The sequence below is a fragment of the Amphiura filiformis genome, chromosome 6 (assembly GCF_039555335.1).
Source record: "Amphiura filiformis chromosome 6, Afil_fr2py, whole genome shotgun sequence".
NCBI lineage: Eukaryota > Metazoa > Echinodermata > Ophiuroidea > Amphilepidida > Amphiuridae > Amphiura > Amphiura filiformis.
Window position 1 is genome coordinate 16,192,701 of NC_092633.1, and position 26,999 is coordinate 16,219,699.

At 35.1% G+C, this 26,999-nt stretch overlaps 1 protein-coding gene and 1 pseudogene across 1 annotated transcript in view; one reads left to right on the forward strand and one right to left on the reverse strand.

Annotated features, from left to right (window-relative positions):
* Window positions 1–5,461: 5,461 nt before the first annotated feature.
* LOC140155065 (leukocyte elastase inhibitor pseudogene) lies at window positions 5,462–9,738 on the forward strand (annotated as a pseudogene).
* A 5,506-nt stretch (window positions 9,739–15,244) lies between these two features.
* Window positions 15,245–26,999, reverse strand: part of LOC140154375 (protein unc-80 homolog) — a 157,233-nt gene continuing 145,478 nt past the window's right edge. The window contains 8 exon segments of the mRNA XM_072176942.1: window positions 15,245–16,981; window positions 17,427–17,807; window positions 18,152–18,277; window positions 19,074–19,242; window positions 23,986–24,074; window positions 24,778–24,873; window positions 25,502–25,747; window positions 26,391–26,514. Coding sequence (XP_072033043.1) covers window positions 16,731–16,981; window positions 17,427–17,807; window positions 18,152–18,277; window positions 19,074–19,242; window positions 23,986–24,074; window positions 24,778–24,873; window positions 25,502–25,747; window positions 26,391–26,514 — 1,482 coding nt within the window. The 3' untranslated portion in view covers window positions 15,245–16,730.

Genomic DNA, 26,999 nt, shown 5'->3' on the forward strand with positions numbered 1-26,999 from the left:
ATGGTGTGTGAAGCCTTTCCGAGGCTACCATCGGGTCCCTCAAAATTAAAAATTGTTTTGTTTAAGAGCTACTGCCTGTTTTTATGGAGTTTTGAAGATCGCTCATAAATCAGTAAATATAGGCCTATTGAAATAAACGGACCTACCACCATTTAGCTGAAATACTAATCTTTCTTAGCATGTAAATTATTTCCGTCGAAAACGAATGAAACACTTCGAGAAAACTAGTTGAAACAAAACATTATATCAAAGATATTTTTAGGGAGTAATTTTCCAAACCTCAATAGCTCTAAGCCATTGTGTGTGTCCAAGGCCATACTATTTTTGTATACGCGGTACAGTGGGGATGGCTTTTCCGTTTACCATTTTTCATCCCATGTTAATCCAGATAACAAAATGTTCATTTAAAGTCTCATTGCAAATGAATTATGATTTTTACTTTTCGGATTTGGCTTTGAGCAATGGTGACACATACCATGTTTACAGAAAAAAATTCAAATTCTATTCAAGACATCGTCAAAATGTCAAACTTTGTATGTTTTGTATTAATATTTAAGTAATTAACTGCAGTTTCTTTATTCAACATCATAACAGGTTCATACTTGACATATTTATGGTGAATGAATAGACTTTCATTAAATATTGAAAAAACACAAAATTACTCATGCCTAATTTACATAAAAATATCATGAATACATAATTACCTGTAATTAGCTCATTTGCATAATTAATTACTTTTTGTGCATTTTTTGTTATCAATTGAAATAACTCTGTATACATAAGTGTGCAAAAAAAACGCATCCTGATATCATGTACGGTTTTCTATTGGCATCAATTTTGCATATTAATTAGCTGAACTTAGTCATTTTTTCACCTTTAATTTGTCTGCAGATTGGCTGAATTTGCTAAAATAGTATATTTGGTTAATTTATTATAATTATTCAATGATAGATTTTTAAATGTTGTTTTCTTTAACGAAGTTAGGAAAGATAGGCATTTAACCTGTGGTACTTAAATTAACGCTGCTTTTTCAAGCAAGCGTCCAAATAAACCTTCAAAATCTCGAAATGTGCCAATTTTGTCATTATAGCCATTTGTGACAGGTTTTAATTCCATTTACGAGCATCTTAAAATTGACACTACATCACAATGCATTGACCGATTTCAATTCCGTTTTTTGATTTTTGATGCTTTAATAAAGCTCATTCATGTAGAAACATTAAATAACGTTTTTCTGCTGCGCTTAATTTTTAGCAACACCGATATCCGGGTAAATTTGTGTGAAAATGGACCTAAACCCCCTTATTTGAAGTTTTTGGGTGCCATATTGCCCAAAAGTGCACATTTTGTCATACTTCTCCAACTTTTGGACCTTTTTTATAAAATAGCAAAAGGTAGCCCTTTGTAGATGGGGATAGAGGGTGCTCCCGGCCCCGCATGCCCCCTTGCGTACAGGCCTGTTTGTAACAATTGGTTGCTCATTGTCTGGTTTTTAGGCCTAATTGGTTGCTCATTGTCTGGTGTTTAGGCCTTGATGTAAAATTTTGGAAAATTAAAACTATTCCATCACATATGATCAATGTTCATGTTGTCTCAGCGGGTGTCGGATGGCATCTTACGGTGACTTTCGGTGTTGCTACAAATTCAATGTGGCTATAAAGCACTGAAAACCTATTCCAAGGCCGCCCAATGTTTTCCTTAACAATAAGTTTCTATACTGACAATCTGTGGACACTACATCGTACCTCGGTCGAATGAGCCCAAATTGTCGGAAAAGTCGCGAGTGGCCTGTTGCTACCACGTTTATGGGTCAGTTTTGATATAGGGAAAAGTACGTGTAAATGAAAAAGAACGAGTTGTCCATATTCCTGGCTTGAACAATCCGAATGGCGGCGTATCTATCTGATGCCCGACGAGTACCCTGGATGAGTAAGTAAGTGAAGGCAGTAGCTGGCAGTGCACTAAAACCATGTTGGGTTTCATTCATTAGAGAATGCGCCATATGGTTCAAATGCTGAAGAGTTATGAAGGGGGAAAATTCACTCTATTTTGGTCGATAATCGCAATCTTTTCAAAGTTTGGGCAAAAATTGTCCATTTTGGCGAAAAGTGCCCTTTTTAAGGAAAAGTTCCCCTTAGTGATATACCAAAGTGGTCAATCAAAAGGCAACTCTAGCGTCCTGTAAGGCCTAGGCCCCAGAGCCTACAAAAGCTTACAAAAATGGACTTTTGTGGGCTAATTTGAAACGTTTAACCCGAAAAAGTGGTCCCTTTGTTATTTTTTCTTCGGACCTTGGGGTACCATTTTTTCCATTGAAACGTCAGTTGACATGAAACATCACAATATACCCACCCAAAAGCTCTATAACACGCATTCAGAAAATAGCCATAAAGCCTAATATGCTGAGCTTTAAAAAAAAACAGGGCTAAAATAGGGAGAGATGTAGGTCCGCGACGTGATGAGGAGGCTACAGATGGAAAAATTCTGACGGGACTTATGTAGCAGAAAGGGAAAGAGATCCGCCATACGTGATGGAACTAAAATAAAGTGCAAAAATGTAAAAAGTGCAGTCGAAAGAGATGATTATCAAGGGCGTGACGCTGAATGCTATCTTCAGTAGATAGCAAAAACAAAACAAAACAAAAAAAACATGAAACTTTTAAAAAAAAACCTTTCCTAACAACACGCGTTCAGAAAACAGTCATTAGGTCTAATGCTGAGGTATGGAATAAAGATGTTTAGATCCGGGACTTGGTGAGGCTATATTATATTAAGATCAAAATTTGTGAACGACGGGACTTATGTAGTAGAGTAAACAGATCCGCTACGTGACGTATGATGGAGCGAATAGAGAACAAAGTAAAACATGACTTTATGGATTATTCGGGACGTGACGCTAAATGCTATCTTCAGTAGATAGCGAATAAAAACGCGTAATATCGAAATATATATCCAAAGGCTTTCCAATCACGCGTTCAGAAAATGGTCATTAGGCCTCAGTAATACTTTGTCCACTTTGCCCCGGCCCACTTTGCCCCAACCAGGTGAGATTTTTCTCGACATGCATCACTATCATGTACGCTAAATGTATGCTATCCCTGTTACCCTGCACAGAATAGGCTTAAACCCATCTATCATTAATATGGCTATCGAAGTAATTCAGCAAAAGCACAGTGCTTTGGCAGATAATAATATTTCTATAAATTATCGGGTTAAATATATCATACCTGAATCACTCACAAACAATGCTGGATCCATGCCGTGTTCTAAATACATGAGCTTGGAGATCGGAGGGTAACATAATTATAATAAGTTGAAATGGGGGTGTTTCGTTTTGCCCCGTGGTCCACTTTGCCCCGGTCTCCCCCAACGGCTATATAACACGCGTTCAGAAAATAGTCATTAGGCCTATTATGTTGAGCTTAAAAGCAAGGCTAAAATAGGGAGAGATGTATAGGTCCGGACACATACCATAGAGTTCTTTCTAAATGCTATCTTCAGTAGATAGCAAAAACAAAACAAAAAAACACGAAACTTTAAAAACATTATATACTGACCCAAAGACTCTCCTAACACGTGTTCAGAAAATAGTCCTTAGACCCAATGCTGATGAGGTATGAAATAAAGATGTTTAGATTCGGGACTTGGCGAGGCTATATTATACAATTTCTGAACGAGACTTATGTAGTAGATCCGCTACGTGACGCGTGATGGAGCTAAAATAGAGAACAACGAAAAACATATGATTTATGTGGTAGACGGGGGATGATTCGGGACGTATCGCTAAATGCTATCTTCAGTAGATAGCGAAAAAATATGTAGTAATATCAAAATATACCCAAAGGCTTTATAGAAAGAGAGAAAGATGCGCTAAAAAGTGAATGGAACTTTAGACATGTTAGATGGGTCTACAAAAAGATTCAAGAAGTGTACACAACCAAGGAAAATAAATGTTAAAAACTGTTTAATATGCAACATCCAAAATCTAGGTTTGTCTTTTTATCTTTTTAAACCTATATTTGGGTGTTGTTGTACATATTAAAAAGTTTTTAACATTTATTATATCTTAGTAGGCAAATGGTAGATTATAGCGAAAAATATGAAACATCAAGAAAATTGCCATGATGCTGAACTACGTATATTAAACAAGTACTAAAAAAAAGAGATGCAGGTCAAGCTGTTGCGGCCCATTATGGTTGCAGAAAGTAATTTCGCGTCCGGGACGAGATGAGGATATAAATTATAGAGATAACATTTCGGAACGGGATATTAAAGGGAGTGGATCCGCCATATGTGATGGAAAGTGTAAAACGTGAATTAATGTATACGACGATTTCGGTCAAATCCTAATTTGTGTTTATTCGTTTCCAAAAATCATGAAATAATAAGTAATATGCTAACTGTCAGGAAGGTTTTCTGATCATTTTAAGGCAAAATGAAAGAAAATTATTACATAAATTCAAAATTGCTCTTGTCCTATAAGTACAACGAATTTGACTGATTCCAAGTGTAAGTTGCATAGACATGTGTCAAAATCAGATTTTAAAAAAAACATACAAAAAAAATGACATCGTAGGCCCAATATACAGTATGTCTTTAATGCCTTTTGTGCACGATTGGGAAAGCTGAAGAAGTGATAAATTGGCTGATTGATTGATTAGTTATCTTCATGAATTCCACTTATTTCAGTTATTCTAGTGATCTACACCCGGATGTAAACATATCGGTTACAATTCTGGTAATTTAATATAGGCCTACGAGCGCCGGTTCTTGAGGAATTGCATACAGAAGCTTACAGCTCAGACGTATATTTGCGTTGAAGAAGTTAATAAGATGCCAGTGCGTCATCGCTGTATTTTTCGTTAAAGCAACGATTCTCTACTCGGTGTTTCTCAAGGCATGCTGACCATTTGTATCATGTCTTTTCCATAAATGCTCATTTAAAAAAACTTAAGTTTTGTGTAGTAAAAGGGATTAAAAAGATTGAAGAGGTGAAAACGATTGATATAAATTACATTTTTGGTCACTAAACTGGACAAAATTCCTTAATAGCCTGACCGTTGCCATGGAAATGGAATAGAACGCACGGGTTACAAATTTGACATGAAAAGATTCTCCACTCTTCTGAACATTTTTGATATACATGTATGATTTATCTATTTGAAACATCTGTCCAAGAGGTAGATAATTAAATTAATAATTTATTCTCTACCTCCATGGTCCAACGAGGTGAAAATTTAATGAGGCTGACCATTATTCTGAAATGATCATGACTGTGGCGTCTGTTCCAGAAACCCCGCGCTGATGCGTGTTACCACTGAATTGAGGATGGATGGGTGACACGTTTCCGGATTTTACCAGGAAAAGTCTATTGCGCAAAATTGCCACAAGTATTAATCATTGGTAGGCCCTATATAAGGTTTTACTATGCCAGTATGCCATTTATTAAATTGTGAGGAAACTAGACACACAACGCTTCAACATTTCAGGACCAGAATTGTATTTTGCAGGCAAGGGTACAAAATCATAGTGCAGCAAGGCGTCGGTTTCAACAGACTAAAGGTATGTAAGGTTTAATTTTCCTCACTGCAAATGGCCTTTATGGAGAACTTGTGGGGAGTTTTCTCACATTTTGTATTTTATTTTATATTCAAGCCTGTGCTGGTTTAACACTTCTGTGAACCTTGGAATTTGTCATTTTTGGCTATCGAACTTTACCTACTTCTATGCCTATACATTAATTGTCCCCCTCTGCGTATACTGTCTAGTCTGTTACTTGTTTCCCACGTCAAGGTGGTAGGCCCATGCTCTTTTTCTTTCCAGTTGTTCGTATATTCAAGGTATCATCTTGTATCATTTATTGATCCTTGATGTGTTTTGTGTCTTCATCCGTTGGATTCATCATTAAAAACTTTTTAATGTAATTTTTTTGGGTCAAAATTGAGCAAAATCATCAAAATAATGCATTTCCCCCAGAATATTGCATCAAGATATAAAGACGTATTTTTGTGTGAGTTTCTCAACCCAAATCTTAGCTCACGTCTTTTTTCAGAAATGACAGCCGGGTAAAATGAAAAGATCAGCGTGTGTAGATACATTTTAATACCATAAAGCCTTTTTGAAGTATGGCGAGCACAAAAGGAGAGGGCGTACTTTGATTTGGGTAATCTTTTGTTAATGCTTTTTCGGCTGACAAAAGATTACACAAAAAGTACACCCCCTCCTTTTGTGCCCGCGATACTTCAAAAAGGCTTATAAGATGCTTTGTCCAAAAATGTTTGGCGAAAATCTTAAGGGATCCAAAATGAGCGTTTATTGCGTTTCGGCAGTATTTTTTGTGGGACATGAGAGTACCTCAGACCTATCGAATTGCATTCTGAATACGAAGCATGTCTTTCTGATATCAAATAATTTTCATTTTTTGAAAATCACAATATAATACAAATTTTATGACAAATCATATAACAGTCCTCGAAGTAAATTATATAAATCTAATGATATATTCTTAAAGTGTATGTAGCAGGGAGGAAAAGCCGACGGTCAATTGAAAATTTTGACCTTTCATATTGAAGATATGGATTTTTTCCCAAAAAGACCTAATTTTTTTTGGGTGTTTTTGGGAAAAAATCCATATCTTCAATACGAAAGGTCAAAATTTTCAATTGATCGTCGGCTTTTCATCCCACCTACATACACTTTAAGTATAAATCATCAGATTTATAAAGTTTACTTCAAGTACTGTTAAATATCAAAATATCAATTTTTAATGATTTGCCATAAAATGTGTATTAAATTGCGAATTTCAAAAATCAAAATTATTTGATATCAGAATGACATTCTTCGTATTCAGAATGCAATTCGATATGTCTGATGTGCTCTAATGTCCCAAAATAAATACTGTCCAAACGTTCATACCCCAGCCCTTAAATAGAGCAGATAGACTGATGTGGCCTCTCTACTGTACATGTATTGGTCTTTAAAAAAGCGTCATCAGCACATCAAAAAAAGAGCTGGGGTTAATTTTCTAAAGAATATGATTCGGATTAAAAAGGAATTAGTTCGGTGAAGATTATATACATTTGTTTTTTAGTACTTCGTACAATATTCTAAAATTTTAAAATTGCTTAAACTAAATTCTAGAACTTCTTTTCACACTTTTCTTTTACCAAATTAGATGTTACGGTTACACCCGGATGATTTGGAGTCAGTAGTTGGGAAAGCCCCTTTATCCAATGACACATTTGGCTTACATCTCTACCAAACTATTCAGTCACAAGCTGATGCAGAAGAAGACATTTTTCTTTCCCCATTAAACATATTCACTGGTTTGTCGATGGTCAGCAAAGCAGCTTATGGTGAAACATGGAGACAATTGCAAGACGTCATGAAATTAGATTGTTTGGGTGAAGATCCATGTACAGAAATTAAACGCCTTACAAGTCATATTTGCAGAGATCGATCATATGATGACCACATTGGTCTTGTGATCTATCAGTTGAAGATGGCCAATCGGTTGTATGGTCATAAAGGACTGAACCTGTTAGAAGATTACCTTGCTTTTACTCAAGACACTTTTGGTGCCAAACTTGAAGCTGTGGATTTCTCCAAAGATAGTACCAGAGAGGCTATTAATACATGGGTTGAGGGCCAAACTGAAGGCAAAATAGCACAGCTAATACCACCTGGTGGATTAGATGAAACCTTAAAGCTAATTCTCATCAGTGCTATTTATTTCAAAGGAAAATGGGAAGATCCTTTTAGTCCTGCTAGTTATTTGCCATTCAGGCCAGCATATTCAAAGAACATAACAGTTCCTACGATGGTTCGCAAAGGCACCGATCTCTACTACCATGACAAGACTTTGAAATGTAAAGTTCTTGTGCTGGATTACAAGGGGCGTGTACTGAATATGACAGTAGCGTTACCAGATGACAGGAAAGGTTTAAAGAAACTTGAAAGCAAGCTGAACCCACAAGTTCTTAATTCATGGAGTAAAAATGTCTATTCAGCCGAAGTCCTAGTATCTTTACCTAAATTTACCATGACCACAAGGTACAGTGTTGCCGACTACCTACGTAGTATGGGTATCACAGATTTGTTTGACGACAAAGCAAGTCTGTCAATCGCTAAGGAAGACTTGACCGTCTCCAAAATCATTCATAAGACTGTTCTTGAAGTCAATGAGGATGGAACAGAAGCGGCCTCTGCTGTTGAGATGGACCTACGACTTAAGTGCAGCCTGGGAGGATTGTTTGGTCGTAGAAAAGAGAAGAAGAAATTCTTTAAGGCAGATCATCCGTTCTTGTTCTTCATCCGCGAGCAACTTTCTGGTGCTGTGGTTTTTGTTGGTCGCGTGATGAGGCCACAGTGAAACAATTAGGACTTACTTACTTGGAACTTTTTAAGGAATGTTTTGCCATGTACTTGGATAAATGTGACCTGTTTTCACAAAACATGTCAAAATTGTACTTTTTGAAACTTTGATATACTAGTAGCTGTAAATAGGCTTTAAATGACACCAGATTTGTTTTTGAATTGTGTGTACTTTTAAAGATGATTTACCAAACTCTAATAGATGAGTTGACTTCTGACGTCAATGCCTGGCAGCATGCACGTTTTTAAAACTCCCGCCACATCACAATAAGGCTATTGAACAGTGTAGTGATTGCACGGGGTTCACTCAAGCATATCAATATACCAGTCCCTTGCCTTTGTTGATAAACATTGAGGTCAAATCATCTATAGGGTGTTATTATAATTAAGCAATGAATGTATCCAATTACATAGCACTACATAGGGATATCAGAAATCAAGAAGCAATATTGATCAAATTCTCTTTTTCTAAACTATTTTTGTAGTTTGATAAAGCTGTCTGTTCTACACAATATGTGACCCATCAAACACAATGATACAATATTAAAACCCATTTGCATCATAAAAGAATCTTTTGGTGTATAATGCCATGATCATGTGACATAAGAAAGTCAAGTTATAGATGAAAATATTGAGTATTTGGAGAATAAAGAAATACACATTTGAATGGTAAATCAGGTCACAAATTTATTGATATAATTTGTCCTAAGTTAGTTTGATTGGGTCATAAATTGTGAAATACCTTTACCATGTTTATTTGGACAAAACCACAAGCCGTACTCTGGCAGCATGCCATAGAATTTCATCTGCCTCTAAATGAGAAAAGCGGACACCTGCCACAAAAACATTACAAAAATAAATGTTTGCCTGTATCAATAATATAGTTGTTCAAACTCCAAATAATGTTTTTGTGGATGGCGTCTGCCTTTATCTCTCACAAACAACACTAATTTAGAGGCAATATGCTTGTAGATGCTTCCCAGTCACAAGATGGTAGTTTGAGACATCCTGGCTGCTGAGTTTATTAATTCTTAATTTTGTGTGCAACTGTACATGGGCATTCTGCAGGGCATTCACAAAGAACATGTATACAACTGGCTTGTACATGTGCGCATCAAACATATAACATAAACTCGGTAGCGAGATCTCAAAAACTATTGCTCATTTCATGGAAGCAGGGCAATTAGTCAATCATGTATGAAACAATAGGAAACTGATGACATGACACCACTTTCTTGGAACAAACATTAACCTTTATTACCAGTATAGAGACTCTACATAGACATTGCAATATGATTCTACATGACATATTTCCCATAAAGATATATTATAATAATAAATTATGTATTAAATGATGTAGCTCTATCTCATAAAGAGTATTTTGGCATTCTTTTTCTTCATCTTTGGCGATATATTTGACTAATTTGGTTGCATTTCTGAGTAGTGTTACTGTTTTGATAAAAATGTAATGTTGCATTTCACCAATACATCTGAATAAATGAATTCAAATAATCACACAACTATGAAGCTGTAGATAAGGATACCTCATATAAGAAATATAAATAGTCCAGTCCTGATAAACAACTTAAATGCTATTATGACTACCAGTATTTTCATTGGTCAAGTCGTCATGACATGATTGTTGTGATTATAGAGAACTGATAAATATGAGATGCACAAGCCAAACTTGGGGGTTATTTTAGTCATTCAGCTCTCCGGATTTCAACATAAAGTTTTTGAATTCAGCTCTCCGGAATATTTTCTCAAATTATCAAGAGCTCTCTCAAGAACCACTGAACCAATACTAGGCTTGTTTGCACTTATTTTAATTTAATTTACAATCCTGGTCGTTTAAAAAAATGAAATTTGTCGTGTGCAGTTAACACCCATATGGAGAGAGTTATGGTTTCTATTAGCAGGAGAGTTTCTAAATTGTGAGGTCAGTGGGTCAAAGGACTAACGTTTTATATATTTTATACAGACTAACATTTTATATGCTGGTGATGTATTACAGAACATTTCCAAAATTTAATCAAAAATTGAATGAATATTAAATAAAGCATATTTTTGTCCAGCCTTAGATTCTTCACATCATTAGTATCATTTCAACATCCCAGATAGCAACAAGTCATGAGTTTTGATTACAAATCATTGATTCCTTAATTTTCACATTGTAATGATTAATCATACAAAACCATTTCACTGATGTCTGATACTGAACTCATTTTTTAACAATTTAAAAATAACACCCAAAAATAACCAGATAAACAGCTCTTTGTAGAATTTTACATGTAAGCCATGGAAAATAACTGACACTATAAATTCAACTACCAATACTAATTAACAGCATGTTACATACAACTGGACAAAAAAATGATAGAATATAAAAAAGAACATACAGATCCAAAAGGCCAGCCTTTGTTAATCTCTATTTCTATTTTTTTCTAGTAAAACAAACTTGTGTTACTTAATAAATAAGTTATTTTTTCATGTCATATATTATTCACATGTTACAATAAATATTTGAATGTTATAATATTCACAAATACATCTTGATATAGTTTACTACATATTAATGGGTATATACAATTTTGTTTGACATAATCATCTAAAATTAATACAATAAGAAACCCAAATATGAGAATGCGAGTCAAATGTTGGCAGTTGAGAGATAATCGTAAATTTGCAGTTTTGATAAAATTCATTCAATTTTCATGGGTCAGGCGGCATAGGACACGCAACACATGACGTACGAGGCTGGCGAAGATACAGGGCTGACAGCCCCATTCAAAATACTCGGTTAGCAATTACAAATGGAAAATTAACATACTTGCAGTGGGGTACTTTGTCGTACCCCGACGGTTTTAGAGTAAGATAATTTTGCTTTGACACCACATAACAAACTTAGAATTGTTTGTGAAGATTTCATGATTATGTGTTAATCCAATGGCGACGTCAAAAATGGCGATATCGCTTCTACCACCGCCTGTCATGGGTTAAGTTCTTGTGTAAAGATATGATCATAAAGTATTTTGGTTAAAAAAATTGGATCAATTTTCTTATCATTTCCATGATGCAAATTTCCCAGGTGAAACAATGCAAGGATGCACAATTGTTAATAATATTCTGCCAACATGTGACTCTAATTCTCAATGCTATTCCAGTTGAAATCCATACACCCCCAATGGAAAACATGACCTTAATCTCCCACACAGGGAGTGTGAATTTCAAATGGAGTTACCTGAATGGGCAATTCGATTTGAAATCTACATAGATTAATGTCATGCCTTCTATAGGGGATGTATGGATTTCAACTTAAATAGCCCAATTGGACCCAAATAATAATTTGCACCTATTTTTGGTGAAACACCCAACTTTCACACAATTGACATATATACTATATTATATTTCTTATACTCTCTTATAAATATGACATTAAAAGTATAACCAATACCAGTACAAGATAACCCCAAGCACCATTTCATGGATACACAATCATATGACAATAACACACATACAATCATTGGTAGAAATAACTTTCATTCTACCAGGCAATTGGTCAACCTGTGCTTGTTTTCTAATTAACTGTAAGAAACAAATAATAATAAACATCAATAACATTAAGGGATAATAACACTGAAATCATCTATAATGTAGAAATAAATTATGACTTATTCTCTTTTTGTCTCGCAAGTGCTGATAAAATAGTGTGCATCACCTGAGGAATGTACTTCTCTCTTTGTCTGGAGCAATGAAATAATACCCAAAGAAAACCGACTCCCCCATGGAGTGTTATAGACCCAGTACATATCTGGATTATTTTTCCATGAGCCAGCAAACTTTAATTTCAAGTGTGAGCATATTTGTGTTCCGCGTGTAAAGCATTATGCTGGTAGCGTGTGCTAAGCACTACATGCACAAACCTTTGTAATGCTCAAGCTAAAGATGCAAATTATTGTTCAATTTCAGGCTCATGGTGATAAATGGCAGATGTACACTATTTTGGTAACCATGCATGACAAGCCAAAATGGCAGATTTATCATAGCTGTATGCATGGGAAATTTTGAGTCTGTTCTCTTTGACCTAAAGCATGTTTTTTATGTAGAATTGTCTTTTAATGTGTACTTTTGTAGTTATGCGACCAATATTTAGGATTTTTTAACATGATTTTTTAGAACCAGACTAAAAAGTGGTACAAACAAAAGTGATCCATAGTTTGTTAAATCAGCCCGCAGTATATTCTCTTTTAAAATCACACTTTTTGGTACATAGTAGCACACTCCTAAGGAAGTTAGAATTACATGACTTTCAAAATAGCGGACATTTCTCTTTGGATTCAAATGAAATGATCAGATTTCAAATAAACACTGCTGAAGGTCAGCATGTAATTTACTTGATAAAGCAAGCAAAATATGATCTGTAAGCAAAAACATGATCAGACCATTCCAGTTAAAATCGATATCCCTATGGAAGACATAACCTTCTAAACAGGGTTTGTGAATTTCAAATGGATCTTAATCTGTAACTCCATTTGAAAATCACATTCCCTGTGTGGGAGATTAAGGTCACATCTTCCATATGGGGTGTATGAATTTCAAATAAATTAATTACAATAATTTCATATGGAATAGCCCAGATACCAAACCCACAAGGTCTCTGTCCACTTTACTGATCATGATCTTTGGCAAAAAAGCATCCTGAATCTGGAGAAATAATGAGTTGACAACCTTGTGATCTTAAGCACATGGCATTTAACTGGTAAGTTTTCTCATAAATTCAATGAAATAAAGGTTACAAAGCCCATTGCTGTACACTTTTTGATATCATGAGGGATTTACTAGTTCTTCTAAGTATAGATTATCATACATATCAACTTTTATTCATAATACAATAGTGAATGATACAATATTTGTGCAAAAAGAAACAAGGAAGACAAATCATACTTTGGTATACACGCTCCACAAAAATTTGTCGTCTGCATCACATACTTTCGTTTCTCAAAAGGCTGCCTTGTGTGATTTTTAAAAATAAATGTCATCTAATTGTGATGAGATACACTGTAAAAATTACTTTATATATTAATATTGAGTATTATCACAATATTACAATCTCATCTCCATTCATATAAGAATGAAGCATGCTGTAATATAAACAATACAAAATACAACAATGATAAAGTCTTATTCAGATTTCATTTGACAGCTTAACCATCGCGTATACGCGCGCGACGTCAAGCGTGTGCATTGGACCTTGTGCAAATAATACGCGCTGGACGGCTAGCAGTACGCTTAATTTGTAAAAGGGAATCTGAATAAGACTTTAATAAAAATCACACAAGGCAGCCTTTTGATATACGACAGTATTTGATGTAGACGAATCTCAGACTCCCTAGCTCTCCATCCTCTCATTAAGACACATGTTAGCTTGCATACAGAATTTATTTTCAGTTGAATACTTCTTTTATATCTGAGATAGATCAACAACTCATCTTCACACTTCATACAACAATTCACATGTCACTTGTAATTATTGGTTTTTTTTATATGTATAAATAAGCTGTGTGTAGTATAATCTACAGATCATTTTACATGTGGACCATTGATGATACGCTAGAATTTGTTTTTATCATATAAATAAGTATATATACATGTATACATTAAGCAATAAGAGTTTTATCTTCAAATTAACACATAGCATGTTTAAATTCACCGGCCAAGTGTAACTAGCTTGATCCTGGTCTCTGTTCTATAAATCTAAATGTTAAAAATGCTGGCATGGTAATGGGATCATTTCTATTACATAGTTTCCCATCAAAATACTTGCATGCCAAACTATTAGAGACAGGCTACTTTATGACTGAAAAAACTTTAAACATGTGCATTATAATGCAACATAGTGAGCTCTTTGCATGTGTCACTATTATTCTAAAAAGTATGACAACTTATTTTTTAAGGAATTCTGGTTACAAGTTTACTTTAACCAAGACACAATAAACAACACTTTCTGTCAAAGAAAAATACAATTATACTAAAAAATAACACCATTTTCTTTGGTCACATTTTAAAGCAATTTTTATAAAAAAGAAAAAATATTTTATTTTGAATAAATTATAACTAAAACCACTTGAGCATAAAAGTCAAGTTTGTTTGTAATAATTGCATCTTAAAATGTAAAGTATACCCAATTCCTTATGCTAAAAAAATGCTAAATTAAATTTGATGAAGAATCACCAAAACAATGGGCTATTCAGTTGGTATCATTCACCCTATAAGACATGACCTTAATCTCCCACACAGGGGTGGGGTAGATTTCAAATGGAGTCACCCATTCAGGTAACCCCCTTTGAAATTTACATCCCTGTGTGGAAGATTAAGGTCATGTTTTCCATAGGGGTATATGGATTTTAACTGGAACAGCCCAATGACACCTGTAGTGAGTGCCATGTGAATTCTAACAATTATTCATATATGTAAAGTAACAAGTATTTTTCCAGGTTGTTTTTGCACAATTTAAGATGAAGGAAACCAATTGATATGGTAGCATAATACATCATCCGAAACATAAACAAATACAAACAAACATGTAAACAAACAAATTAAGCAGGCTATTTATATATCTTTTTATATTGGCTAGTAAGTCGGTCATTAGGGTTTAATGCATTTAAAGCGCACCCACCCCTGGCAACCAGGGGAACCATGCGATTGCTAGATGTGGACCCAGTATGCAGGCCATTGAAACACAATCACTGTATTATGACTGCATATGTATGGTCAACCTTCAACTTAAATTGTGCTATCAGTTTTAAACACTGAGTTTACTCAAATTTAGTTCAGCATATTCCTGAGATGCTTTATAGCTTTGTTTTAAAAATAACAAAATATGTCAAAAAATGTAATACCTTTGGCAGTGTGCATCTAGAACAAAGGCAGTATTATAAAATGGTAGCAGCACCTCTTTGGTTGTGATTTCAGGTATTTGTGTGAAAAGCATTTTGTATGCAAACTCCTGATTTAAAAGCATGCATCTGATCAGACCCTGCAGTGGGTTGACAATGGCTTAGGATGATGACCTGATCACATTGATTTACTCTACAGATGACTCAATGCAACATGTAGAAGACCTGAGCACAAGAAGACCGTAAGTCCACTTGGCCCCTCAACATGTATACACTAAAGTTGCGTATAGTTTGGTATAGTTTGGCAATGTTTTATACATGTTCAGGGGCCAAATCTTTCACAACTTTTCATGATGTTTTCACCCTGGAACATGTATTAAACATTATAAAACCCTAAGAAACTATACGCATCTTTAGTGTATACATGTTGAGGGGCCAAGTGGACTTCCGGTCTTCTTGCGCTCAGGTCTTACTGCCTCATCTCCATTTTGGCCATTTTGAGAAAATTATATTTCAATAATTCTGGCCTCATAAGCCTTTGTATATAAGGCTTTGTTTGACTGGTCTGTAGCTTTATTGGTGTTGGAAATGGACACAAGTCTTTGGTGTCACAGAAAATACCATTATTTTTTGAAAATTTGGGTACCAAAATCTCATTTTTGCTGAAAAACAGAGATGTTGCTCCGAGCCCTCGAAACACAGTGAGAATTCCAATACAATCTCATAAAACAGATTTCTTTGCACACATACTAAATTCACAGGAGATCAACTTTAATCATCAACTCTTATATATTGTTGAAAATTTGATCTGAATATGCACTGCCTCTGTCACTTATCTAATTACATGAGAGATTGAATTCCATTTTGGAATATATAGTATATATAGTGCAGATATAATATTATATTTTTACAAGAATATCCTTACAAACAATAAGCTATTCAAGTTGAAATCCATACACCCCCTATGGAAGACATGACCTTAATCTTCAACACAGGGAGTGTAGACTTCAAATGGAGTCACCCATTTAGATGACCCCATTTGAAATTCACACTCCCAGTGTTGGAGATTAAGGTCATGTCTTCCATAGGGGGTGTATGGATTTTAAGTGGAATAGCCCAATTGGGTAGGACTCACCTGTATCAATCTGAGTATACCACTTTTTATAATCTTCATATATTTTTATAATAAAAACAATTTGGTCACAAAAGCTTACAACATATGCTTGTCTTAAATCTGTCTAGATTATATTTATAGTGGAGTAATATTATGATAAATTAATAATCATCAACATATGTATTATATAGTATTATTCTAAATAAATTTAACCCTAAAATCTCTACCTCATTGTATTTTGTTTTGATCGTACTGATTCAAAACAAAAAACAGTTTCTTCTAATAGTAGCAATACAGCAACATATAGGTGTGGGGGGTATGCATACACACAAAACAAAGACGCCAATTTATACCCTGGTATCATGCTGTCCAGCACTACCCCCTCTCCCTGCAATGGTTGCTTCTGGTGCCTTGTCCATATCTAGCAATCGCATGGTCTCCTGGTTGCCTTCCATATCGTCTTCTGTGTCTGTGTGGGACACGGGTGCCGAGAAGGTGTGATGCTTCTGCGAGGGTGTTGCCTGCTTGAGTAGTCGGGATTGCTCATTTGATCCATCTTCTATATCATCATCAGATTTCTCAATTAGAGGATCTTCCACTGTGAAGAAGAAATCAAACACATTGTAAATCATCTGATTAGTTATACCAGACCATATTCTTAAAATTTAATACCCAAGTTATTATGTAGAGAATTATGAAAGCATTAATTATCGTTGTGCAAAAGAAGCCAACAGCATCCCCTCACACAAGGGTATATATTTCAAATGGAGTCACACATTCAGGTAATATAGCCCCATTTGAAATTCACACTCCCTGTGTGGGACATAAGTTCATATCTTCAATAGGGGATGTATGGATTTAAACTGGAATAGCCAGCCTATCATTTATTAAATGTAGAATTAGTTATTATGAACTAGATAAAACGGACCACTTATTTCATTACAATTTTGGGTCAAATTAGAGTAAAAGTATTATGTTGTCTCTACAGGCAAGTATGATTATTTATGTCCCTATAGCATGACATCAATGAAAATGAAACTTACTAAGCACAACATTTTCACGTATCTCCTCCTTCAGATTCATCTTTTCTGGGGCTGGGGTTCTTCGCCTAGCACTGGTGCTTCGACTTAATCGCTTGGTGGTCTGTCTTCTGGCAGAGGAAAATCCTCGTAGAGGCGATCCAAGATTATCCTCTTCCTCCTGCTCATCATCTGCCTCTGAGATGGTGGTGTCTGTCTGATGAGTTGATCGTCTGCCAAAACTTCCTGAACGGTTGAGGCTGAAAGGATCTGCAGCATTGTTGTCGGTTGCCTCTGCATTTTCTTGATTTCGTTGGGAACTTGCTCGACCAGGAGGAGGGCCGCCTCTTCGAGAACCTGGTCGGGTTGGGGCACGATGTGAATTTCTACGGGATGTTATGGTTGCTGGTGGGGTGGGAGTAAAACAAAATTAGATAGTTAATACTTTCATATTTCTTTAACTGTAAGAAATATTAATTTTATCTCAAATATGTTCAGGTTCAAAAGCATATCAATGTGTTGTTGAAAAACTGGTTTAGAAAAGAGATTTTTTTCAAAAAAAATTCCAAACATCTAAAATAATACTAATTTTGTCAATATTTTGCAACGAATTTTACCACTTCAAATATGACAGGGAGAAGGGAAGTTAAAAAGAGTAGGAAGAAAAGGAAAGGGTGAGATACACAGTGAGAACAGAGAAGGGAGGAAGAGAGATGGAAAGTGAGAATCTCATTTTGATCAATTGTTACCTTTTCTGGTTAATCTGCTGATGAAGGATCCTCGTTGTTGGAATGGCGAGACAATTTGCATCTCTTCAAAGACTTGAGCTCGTTGGCCAGTCAATGCTGCCAATTCATCAGTAATCTTAAGATGATCTGTAAAAGAGATGGGTAATAAAATTCATCATACTGGTACACAGGTATTATTAATGTTTCTGATACTTGCAAAGATTTGTGATGCAATCTTGTAAAATGACTCATTTTTTTTCTGTTTCCAACATATATGCTGAAATCCCATCCACGTAGGAATTATTGTTCCTCGGATGTAATTATTTTCTTACTGTAGAAAACACAGAAACTGGAAATCTATTTTGGGGAAAAATTACTAATTTGTCTTGATTATATCACATTATAGCGCAAGAAATAAGAATATGAAGATACTGCAAAATGTGTACGGATATGGTTACATTTTTTTTTACATATGTGGCTTGTGTTTTTGCATGAACAGGAATTGAACACACAAATTTTGCTCTCAGAGCAATTGAGCTCTCTTAAGCCCTGTATTGGTTCAGTGGTTCTTGAGATCGCTCTTGATATATCTCTCGAAACTTTTTTATGTTGAATGGTCAACAGTATGACCTAGGAATTCTACACGCTCAAAGCCAATATAACACTTCAAAGGTTAAACAGTCAAGTTCGCATGAGCCTCTTCATCAGTTCATTCAATTTCTCTAAGTGTTCTTCCCAAGTGACTGTATACACTAATAATCTATGTAGTTTACTACTTTGTCAAGATTGTTCAACAATTTCCTCATAATCCTAGAAAATGTTGCAGGAGCGTTGACGAGCCCGAACGGCATTCTCCGGTATTGATACAATTCAAGCCTATGGCCATCATGAAATGCATTAAAAGAGCTGAAGTCATGGAACCGTACTTGAAAAAGCTCCTTACCTCTTGGTACAAACATGTTGTCTCTGAGATGTCTCAATTCTGACACCAATTCTAACATCACTTCTGCTTTACTCTTTGGTACACCAAAGTGTAGGTTATTGGAGAGCTTTTGAGTGACATAGCGCTGCATCATCACTTCAGGGTCTTTCTCACAAATTGCCTTCCTCATCTGGAGGAAAGAAAACATTAATAAATATGGAATAATCTCAATGCCTTAAGGATGCACACAGGATCACTGAAGTGTTACATGGCCAAAATTGAGTTTTCATCACTAATGTCATCTTCAAACCGTATTTTATCTTGTCATTAATAGATTTTAAAGAAATCTTAAAATTTGAACCATAAGAAAAGCTATTTTAAAGACCCTTTTCATTAAAAATTGGTCAAAATGCAAAAGCAAATAAATCATTGTTTTCCGGCAATAGATCGCGGACTGGTAACGCGTACTGCGGCGTATAGCTAGCAAAGACACGCACACATGGTAAACCGGATGGGCGAGGTGATTGCTGATTGAGGCGCGGGAGTCGTCAATCGCGATCACTACCGTATTTTATCGTATTGATCTCTTCCAAGGTAGGTAAAGCTTGCACCATTGCATTGCGAAACTGCGGGCCGACAGACCACCACCGCCCCCGGCCCCAGAATCAGTAGGCCTACTCGATAAATTTCGCCAAAAAAGTGCCGGTATAGTGGTATAAATTAGTCTTTTTTTATAGTGAAATTTTTGTTTGTTTTTGTTTTGTTTTTCAAGTTTCATTCTGAACTTGAAAAGATGAAATTTATCTGTAAGAAGTAGGTACCCGTAAGAAGCCCTGTAATGATGACGCAATCTGGTAGATACGATAAAAAACGTAGGCCCTAAATATTTTGCTAGTAGGCTAGACTTAGCCCGTATAGTACATCATTAGGCTTATTATTTTATGTTTAAAAATTTGTTTTATTTCATTCATTCATTCATTCATTTCATGACCATTAACGCAATGTCAAAAACGTTGACATTTCAATACATCATATATATCGACCATCTAGGCATAGGCCTACAACTCTTATGTCAAAAATGTTTATATTTGAAATCGGTATAGCGAGCACGCATTTATCATGTTTATGAAAGCATTTTCATGAATGTTTTAATGCTAAATAATAATTTCAAACGAGAAATATAATCAAAAACGCAAATTCGAGCTTTTTTCATAACCCATTTTAACTACATTTCCATTAGTAGGCCTATTAGGTCTACCATATGCCATGATTGCGATAAAAGCTTTTGGTTTTATAACACTTTTTGCGAATGTTTTGGCTGAATGCCTTTTTATTTGCAATGTTTGTCTGTTTCGTGAATGTTTTCATATGCAGTGTTTTAAAACGCTCTTTATAGCATGATGCCTATATACGGTAGGCCTACTGCATAAACCACAATCTAATTTAAAGCCATAAGTGTTCCGTTTTCTACTTTTGAAATTCGGTTTTGTTAGGCTATGTCAATTTCCATGTTTTTTCGTTTTCTTGTGACCTCTCCGTGTTTTGCCCGTTTAACATTATATAGGCCTACTTTTTGTCCGTTTTACAAGTTTATTCATGACATATTACAACTTTTTACACGTTTATTTGATTGAAAACAACAACAGACACACTTTTTAATTTTTGTTGTTGTATTTTATTCACTTTTTATGCGGTACAAAATATTTTACAACTTTATTGTGGCTTTAGGCCTATAATAGGCCTATGACTTTTGTACGTGTTTGATATTCAGTAAAAAGTTAAAAATAAAATATGATAACAACAAACAATTACAATAACAAAAACGGAATATTGAGTAATGACACATCAGAATCTTTTAAAATTTTACTTGGGATTCCCCTGTGGTGTAGGCCTAGCTATAACGGGCGTTAAAATGCCTATTTTTGGTGCGGACGGGCCGCTGTGGACTGTGGTGCCTCTCAACAGCTCTCAAGCACCAACTAAAAAAGAAAAAGCAACGAGAAGTAACAACATCATGTTTGCGGTTCAGAAAAGGACAATGAACATAAAAATGCAATATTTGTCAACACCAAAAAAGAAAAAAAAGAAAGAAAAGAAAATCACCAAAATCGATAAATTAAAAACATTGCATTTTTAAAGCAAAATTATGAAAATTAGGACAAAACAGAAATCGCAATTATCATGATTATGTCTCAATTTATTCTTCATTTCATAAACCTTTCTGATTATCTGCTAAAATAATTGCTTGTCAGTTATTCTATGCTACTTTTATTGAGTTTTAATGTTCTGATGTCCGCAAATTTTAATACAGAGCATGATCTTTTTTTACGGAACAGGACAAAATTGTGCTTAAATAATTATGGTTTCGTTCGCAGCAACACGACCATGCACTGTGCAATTTATTCGCGTAACCTGTCTGTCTGTCCACGCGCCCTGTCGCTCCTCAAACGCCAACGCGACGCCGCGGCCTTGCCGGACGCTCTGCTACACCATGGAAACAAGACTGCAGTAAATAAAATGGCTGCTCCATGTGGATAAACATCTGCCGAATGTGCACGGATAATTTTGTCATATTGTATATTTTACCTTCTAAATCACCAAAAAATGCCAATCTGCTGCAGTTGGACGCCCCTTCTCATTTTCTTACTTGACCAAACGTCACAAGTCACCGGATTATATATTTATGGAATAATCTTCAAAAATGGACCTAAAATCCGCTGTATTTTTCTAAATCGCGATTTTCGACAAGTTCACTTTTGACCACTTTTAACCATTTTTGGTCCGCCATAGCGTCTAAATGAAGCATCACTGAGGTAAGTTTTTGAGTCGAACGTTTAGATATGGCCAAAATCTAGATAGTGTTTTTTCATTTTTTTAAATTAGGGCCTAAAACTTTTTTTATCACCCATGATTCAAAAATTTGAACACGGGTCACACATTTTTACTCATTTTTTGCCTATATTTTAAAAACTAAGCAAAATAAAAAAAAATAAAAAAACACTTTCTAGATTTATGTGTCTAAATTAATAAAATTCATGTTTTACAGTTTTTGGGATTTTCCCGAAAATTGTACTTTTTGACCCAAAACTGACATTTTAAATGGATTTATGAGCTCATTTCCTTTCAAAAAATGTATACTTTTATATACTTTACATAAATAGTTTTCGAGTTATGAGGTGAATAATAATGGATAATTAGTGATCCTGTGTGCCTCCTTAACACTAATCCTGAACATTAGCTTAATCCTTAATAAGTCCAATTTTTAACCCCCAAGTTATTAAACCCTTATTCTAAATCACATGGTATGGGACATATTCCGTAGTTATGGTATTGTGCTATTATTCAACTAATTTGATAATGTGATTGAGTGGAATAAGAATGAAATATTATACTTACAGAACATAGAAAACAGGGAGGAAAATTCAGGTGAAACGATGTATAATAGATCAAGAGAGCAAAAAAATCAGGACCAGCACTCAAGATTTCTGGTCTATAGTATGTCTCATCTTAAGTTCAGAATAACGCCATGTTGGATTTCACAGTGGCAGATTTGAATCGTGCACGCTAACCAAATCCCACAGGGCATATACACACACGTAGAAAGGCGATTTGTCCGTATGCTGGCGACGTAACTCCATAAATGCAATGATTAGAATCTGTCACTGTAAAATCCAACATGGCGTTACTCTCCACTTAAGACGAGCCACACATACTAAAATGCTTTATATCCAACTGCGCCACACAGAACAACAGCAGATTACTGGAGAAACTTAAATTATCACTTTCTCCCTGAAGAAGTGTCTCAGTGACCAAATAATACAATATTTTTTATTAACAAGACATTCACCCCAGCATGGCGTAAGACCATGCAAGAAACAGATAATATATGCGAGTATTACAATTAAAGGATGGAGTCATCATAAAGACCAGAATGAATAATAATTAGACAGAAAGGAAAAACTAGGGTGATCTGACATACAATAAATTGTGACCTGTCACAGCGAATGAGCCGTAAATTCCTCCCCCGGTCAAAATTGTTTTATTTTGTGTTAGAAAATATACTGTAAAAGTCAATATTTTCGCGATTTTGAAGATTTGGTCAATTGCACAAGAATTAAATTTCGCGGTTTTGATATTAATACAATAGAAACCTAATGCTAAAGGTTATTTTCGCGAGTTTTTATTTTCGCGATTTTATGTCCACTCGCGAAATTCGCGAAAATAAAAACCTCGCGAATATTTCTACTTTTACAGTACATCATAAGCTTTAAAATGGTATATTATTTGACTTCAAACGATATCCAGTAGCGGGGTTATGGTTTGTTGAACTTTGCTCCTTCAACAAAATGGTAGTTTTTTTCGTTTCTACGTGTGTCTCTTTTTCCACATTGCTGGCAATAAATATCAAACAGTCATAATTGACGGTCATATCAAATCATCCCCAAGTCAACGAGGTTCAAGAAAGTTCTCTCATTGTTAATTGTTGGTTATACATACCTATACAAAATACAATGCCTGGTAACCCACCACTTGAACAGGATTTAGCCAAAGCAAACAAAGACCAGAGCTATTAAAAATTCTATTGCCTTCTAAGGTAGAAGCTTATTATCCTCTTCAATAATATGATTATTGATTGGTGTTTGACTATCAAAATGAGATAGATATCGCGCCAGCTAGAGATACCGATGAATACGACCTGCATACACATTTTACACTGTAATTCAGAATACAGTTTAGGGAATTTACGGCTCATTCGAGCTGTACGGTCACAAGTGAGCGAGCAAAAAAAATCAAACCTGGTGGTGATCGAAATGGTACACTCAAGGACATATCCAGGACACTTTGTTTTCAATCCTTCAGTATATCATTATGTGTTTGTAACTGTCAAAAAAACATGGTTTTACTTTAATGTTCAACCAGCATCCGAACTCACCTTGAATGCGATGAAAGATTTGAGCATGATGTATAATGGTGAACGAAATGTAATACAGAAATCTAGGAAACTCCACATAGCAACTCCACCTGCAAAAAAATAAAGCAAAATTACAAGATTTCAGCTTCCTTTCTTTGCAATTGCTAAATAGGGTTAGAGTTAAGGTTAAGGTTAGGATTAATGCTAGGGTCAGAATTAGAATAAGAGTCAGGATTATGTTTAGGGTTAGCTTTAGAATTAGGGTAAGGATTAGGGTTTATAATACTTTTGTTGGGTTTCTGGACTACCCTTCGGAATATCGACCTATAACTATACCGATAACCCCTGCAAAACCATTAAAAATTAAAATCGGTAGGTATGTTAAAAAGTGAAGAATAGCCCTACAAAATTAAGAAATTAGCAGTGCTGAAAATTGTGAAGCTTCATTCATTTGCTCATATGTAAGTGTCAGTATACAGACTGAACCTTCCAATGTTGACTAAAATGTCGAACTGTCATCTAACTAGCAGAGTATTTTGGCACACATATACTGCTCATAAAAATGCAAATATCTGACATATAACATATCATATTGTGTCTAGTCTCACGTTGAGAGTAAGGCCATGTTGGATTTCTCAGTGACAGATTCTAACCAGTGCGTGGTTGCGTCACGTGGTTGCGTCACCAACGTATGAACAAATTAAGTTAGCATGCACGATTCAAAACTGCCACTGTGAAATCCAATATGGCGTTACTCAGCGTTAGACGGACTATATACACAGAGTTTAAGAATATACAAAAATATTGACATACCATGCATTCCTTCACCAAGTTGTTTAACTGCAGATGCTAAACGAAACCACTCCCGCGACAACAAGTGTTCAAAACACACTAACATGATCTTCAGACCTATGAGCAGAAACACAGAAAATGAAAAATAAAAGAAGATATTTTATGATTTTTGCAGAATTCCAAATAGATATTTGTCTGTTTATTAAAATCATATTACACTTGAACTAGAGAACAGGGATCAGATGACACTGTTTGTTAACCCTGTCTGCCACCCCCTGCAGGTTACTTACCTGCACCCTGAATACATTTTACTGTTAAATAATTCATATGCTGCCCTCTAACTCCTTAAATTTTCACTGACAATTAAAAAAAAGAAGCTTACTTTATTCTGCATTATGTCAAAATTATAACGATTAGAAGTTGATGACTGCGCATCAGTTGTTTTGATGGCATTATGAAATATCTAAACATTGTGCTTTGGAAAGGAATATCCAGAGTATTTCGAGGTCCAATATCCAATAAAGGAAATACCACTAGCGACCAATCACACCAGCCCACACATTTCTCCATGCATTTCAATCCAATAGGGCAAATGAAGCTTTAATCTCTGGGATTAGTGGTCACTATACAATTGTTTAATTCTCAGAATTCAATTTTGATGCTGTTTATACCATTATATATATATAGTGAAAATCATTGTGGAGAAAAATGAAACTTGAACCATTCTAAATAAGTTATTGCTCACCTAGAAAGCCTGCTTCATATAGGGTATCTGTAACAACTGCATTGGTATCTCTGTTAATGGTCACACTAGCATGGCTAGGTACATCTCCAGCACCGCATGTTTTTTGAGATGCTCCTGGGGGAGATGCTGCAGCTGCTCCTGCACTTACTGGAGGTTGATGACGGGAGCCAGATTTGGGTGGTAACAGAGCATTGATGATCACAGTCAGGGCAAATGAGATGTCTGATGGACGTATCTTGGGTGAATCTGCAGAATTTATCAAAAATGGAGTAAGTATTTTACAAATTAGTTCCAATAAAAAGAAAAGTGAAGCATAATGTGGGTGCGTTGACGCCAAGATTAGCAAGTAACCTTTAAATAATTAAACAGCACATACATGAATTGATATTAATTTGTCATTTGCACTGCAACAAAATCATATTCAGTTATTAACATCTAATTAGCAGTTTTTTGCATTAGGCACAGCTTCTTTCTATTGGCCTATTGCAAGTTTAGGTAAGTGCACTAAAAGTATATTTGGCAAATGTGATTATATAATTTCAGCTTAAATAACTACAAAACATGAGATGATAGAAAAAGCAATCTTTTACTGTGAGTTGGAGTGGTGTTTGTGCTCAAATATTGAGAAAAATAAAGCTCACACTAACAGGGAAAGGTATGGGTTCAATATGTGAGATCCCAAGGGGGAAATAGCAAAAAGTTTTGTTTTGTACTATTATTTGTCATAACTCAGTAACTGCAATACATATGGAAATATAAATGTGAAAAGTAGATTCTTGACTTATTTCCTATAAAATCATTGTATTTACAATGCAAAAATAATATATTATTTAAGCTAAGTTTCCAAATATTGGAAAAATATGGCCTGAAGGCTCCAACCCGTCTTTACCTTTCCTTCCACAGCCAACTCGTAAGCAAAGAGGAAGCACCAAGTAGAGTAAAATAGTCTCCGTTCTCTCCGCAGAGCTGAATACTGATGTACCTCCAAATACTTGCTCCAATGTGTACAAATCCTGCAAAGTCATCACAAGAGTCAGGACCAATGTATTAAAAAGTGATTATTTCTTGAGTTTGCTATCCACTAATTTGTAGGAGAGGAATAACATGTGACATAGTAAACCAATCAAATAGCTCCCTCCATGCAATCTGGAAAAACAGAAAAGAATCTCACAACTGGTATGTGCTGTATTTTGCAATGATTAAAGTTGATTAAATATGAACATTTTATGTGACACTTGAAAAATGTATCTAAACAGATTTTTAGTTTCAACCTACTAGGTAACAAAAGTAGCTGAAACTCTGAATGTATTGGAAACAGAAAGTACATGTATGTGATGAACAGTTTTTGATTCTACTAAATTTATGGCTAATTTAATTACCAACCTCTCTGTTCTTTTATCATTAGTATTATATTTACTTTCTAATTCAAGAAATGCTAATGTTTGTATTAAATTCTATATGACTAAATACCCTCTATTTTACAAGTAGGATATAATAT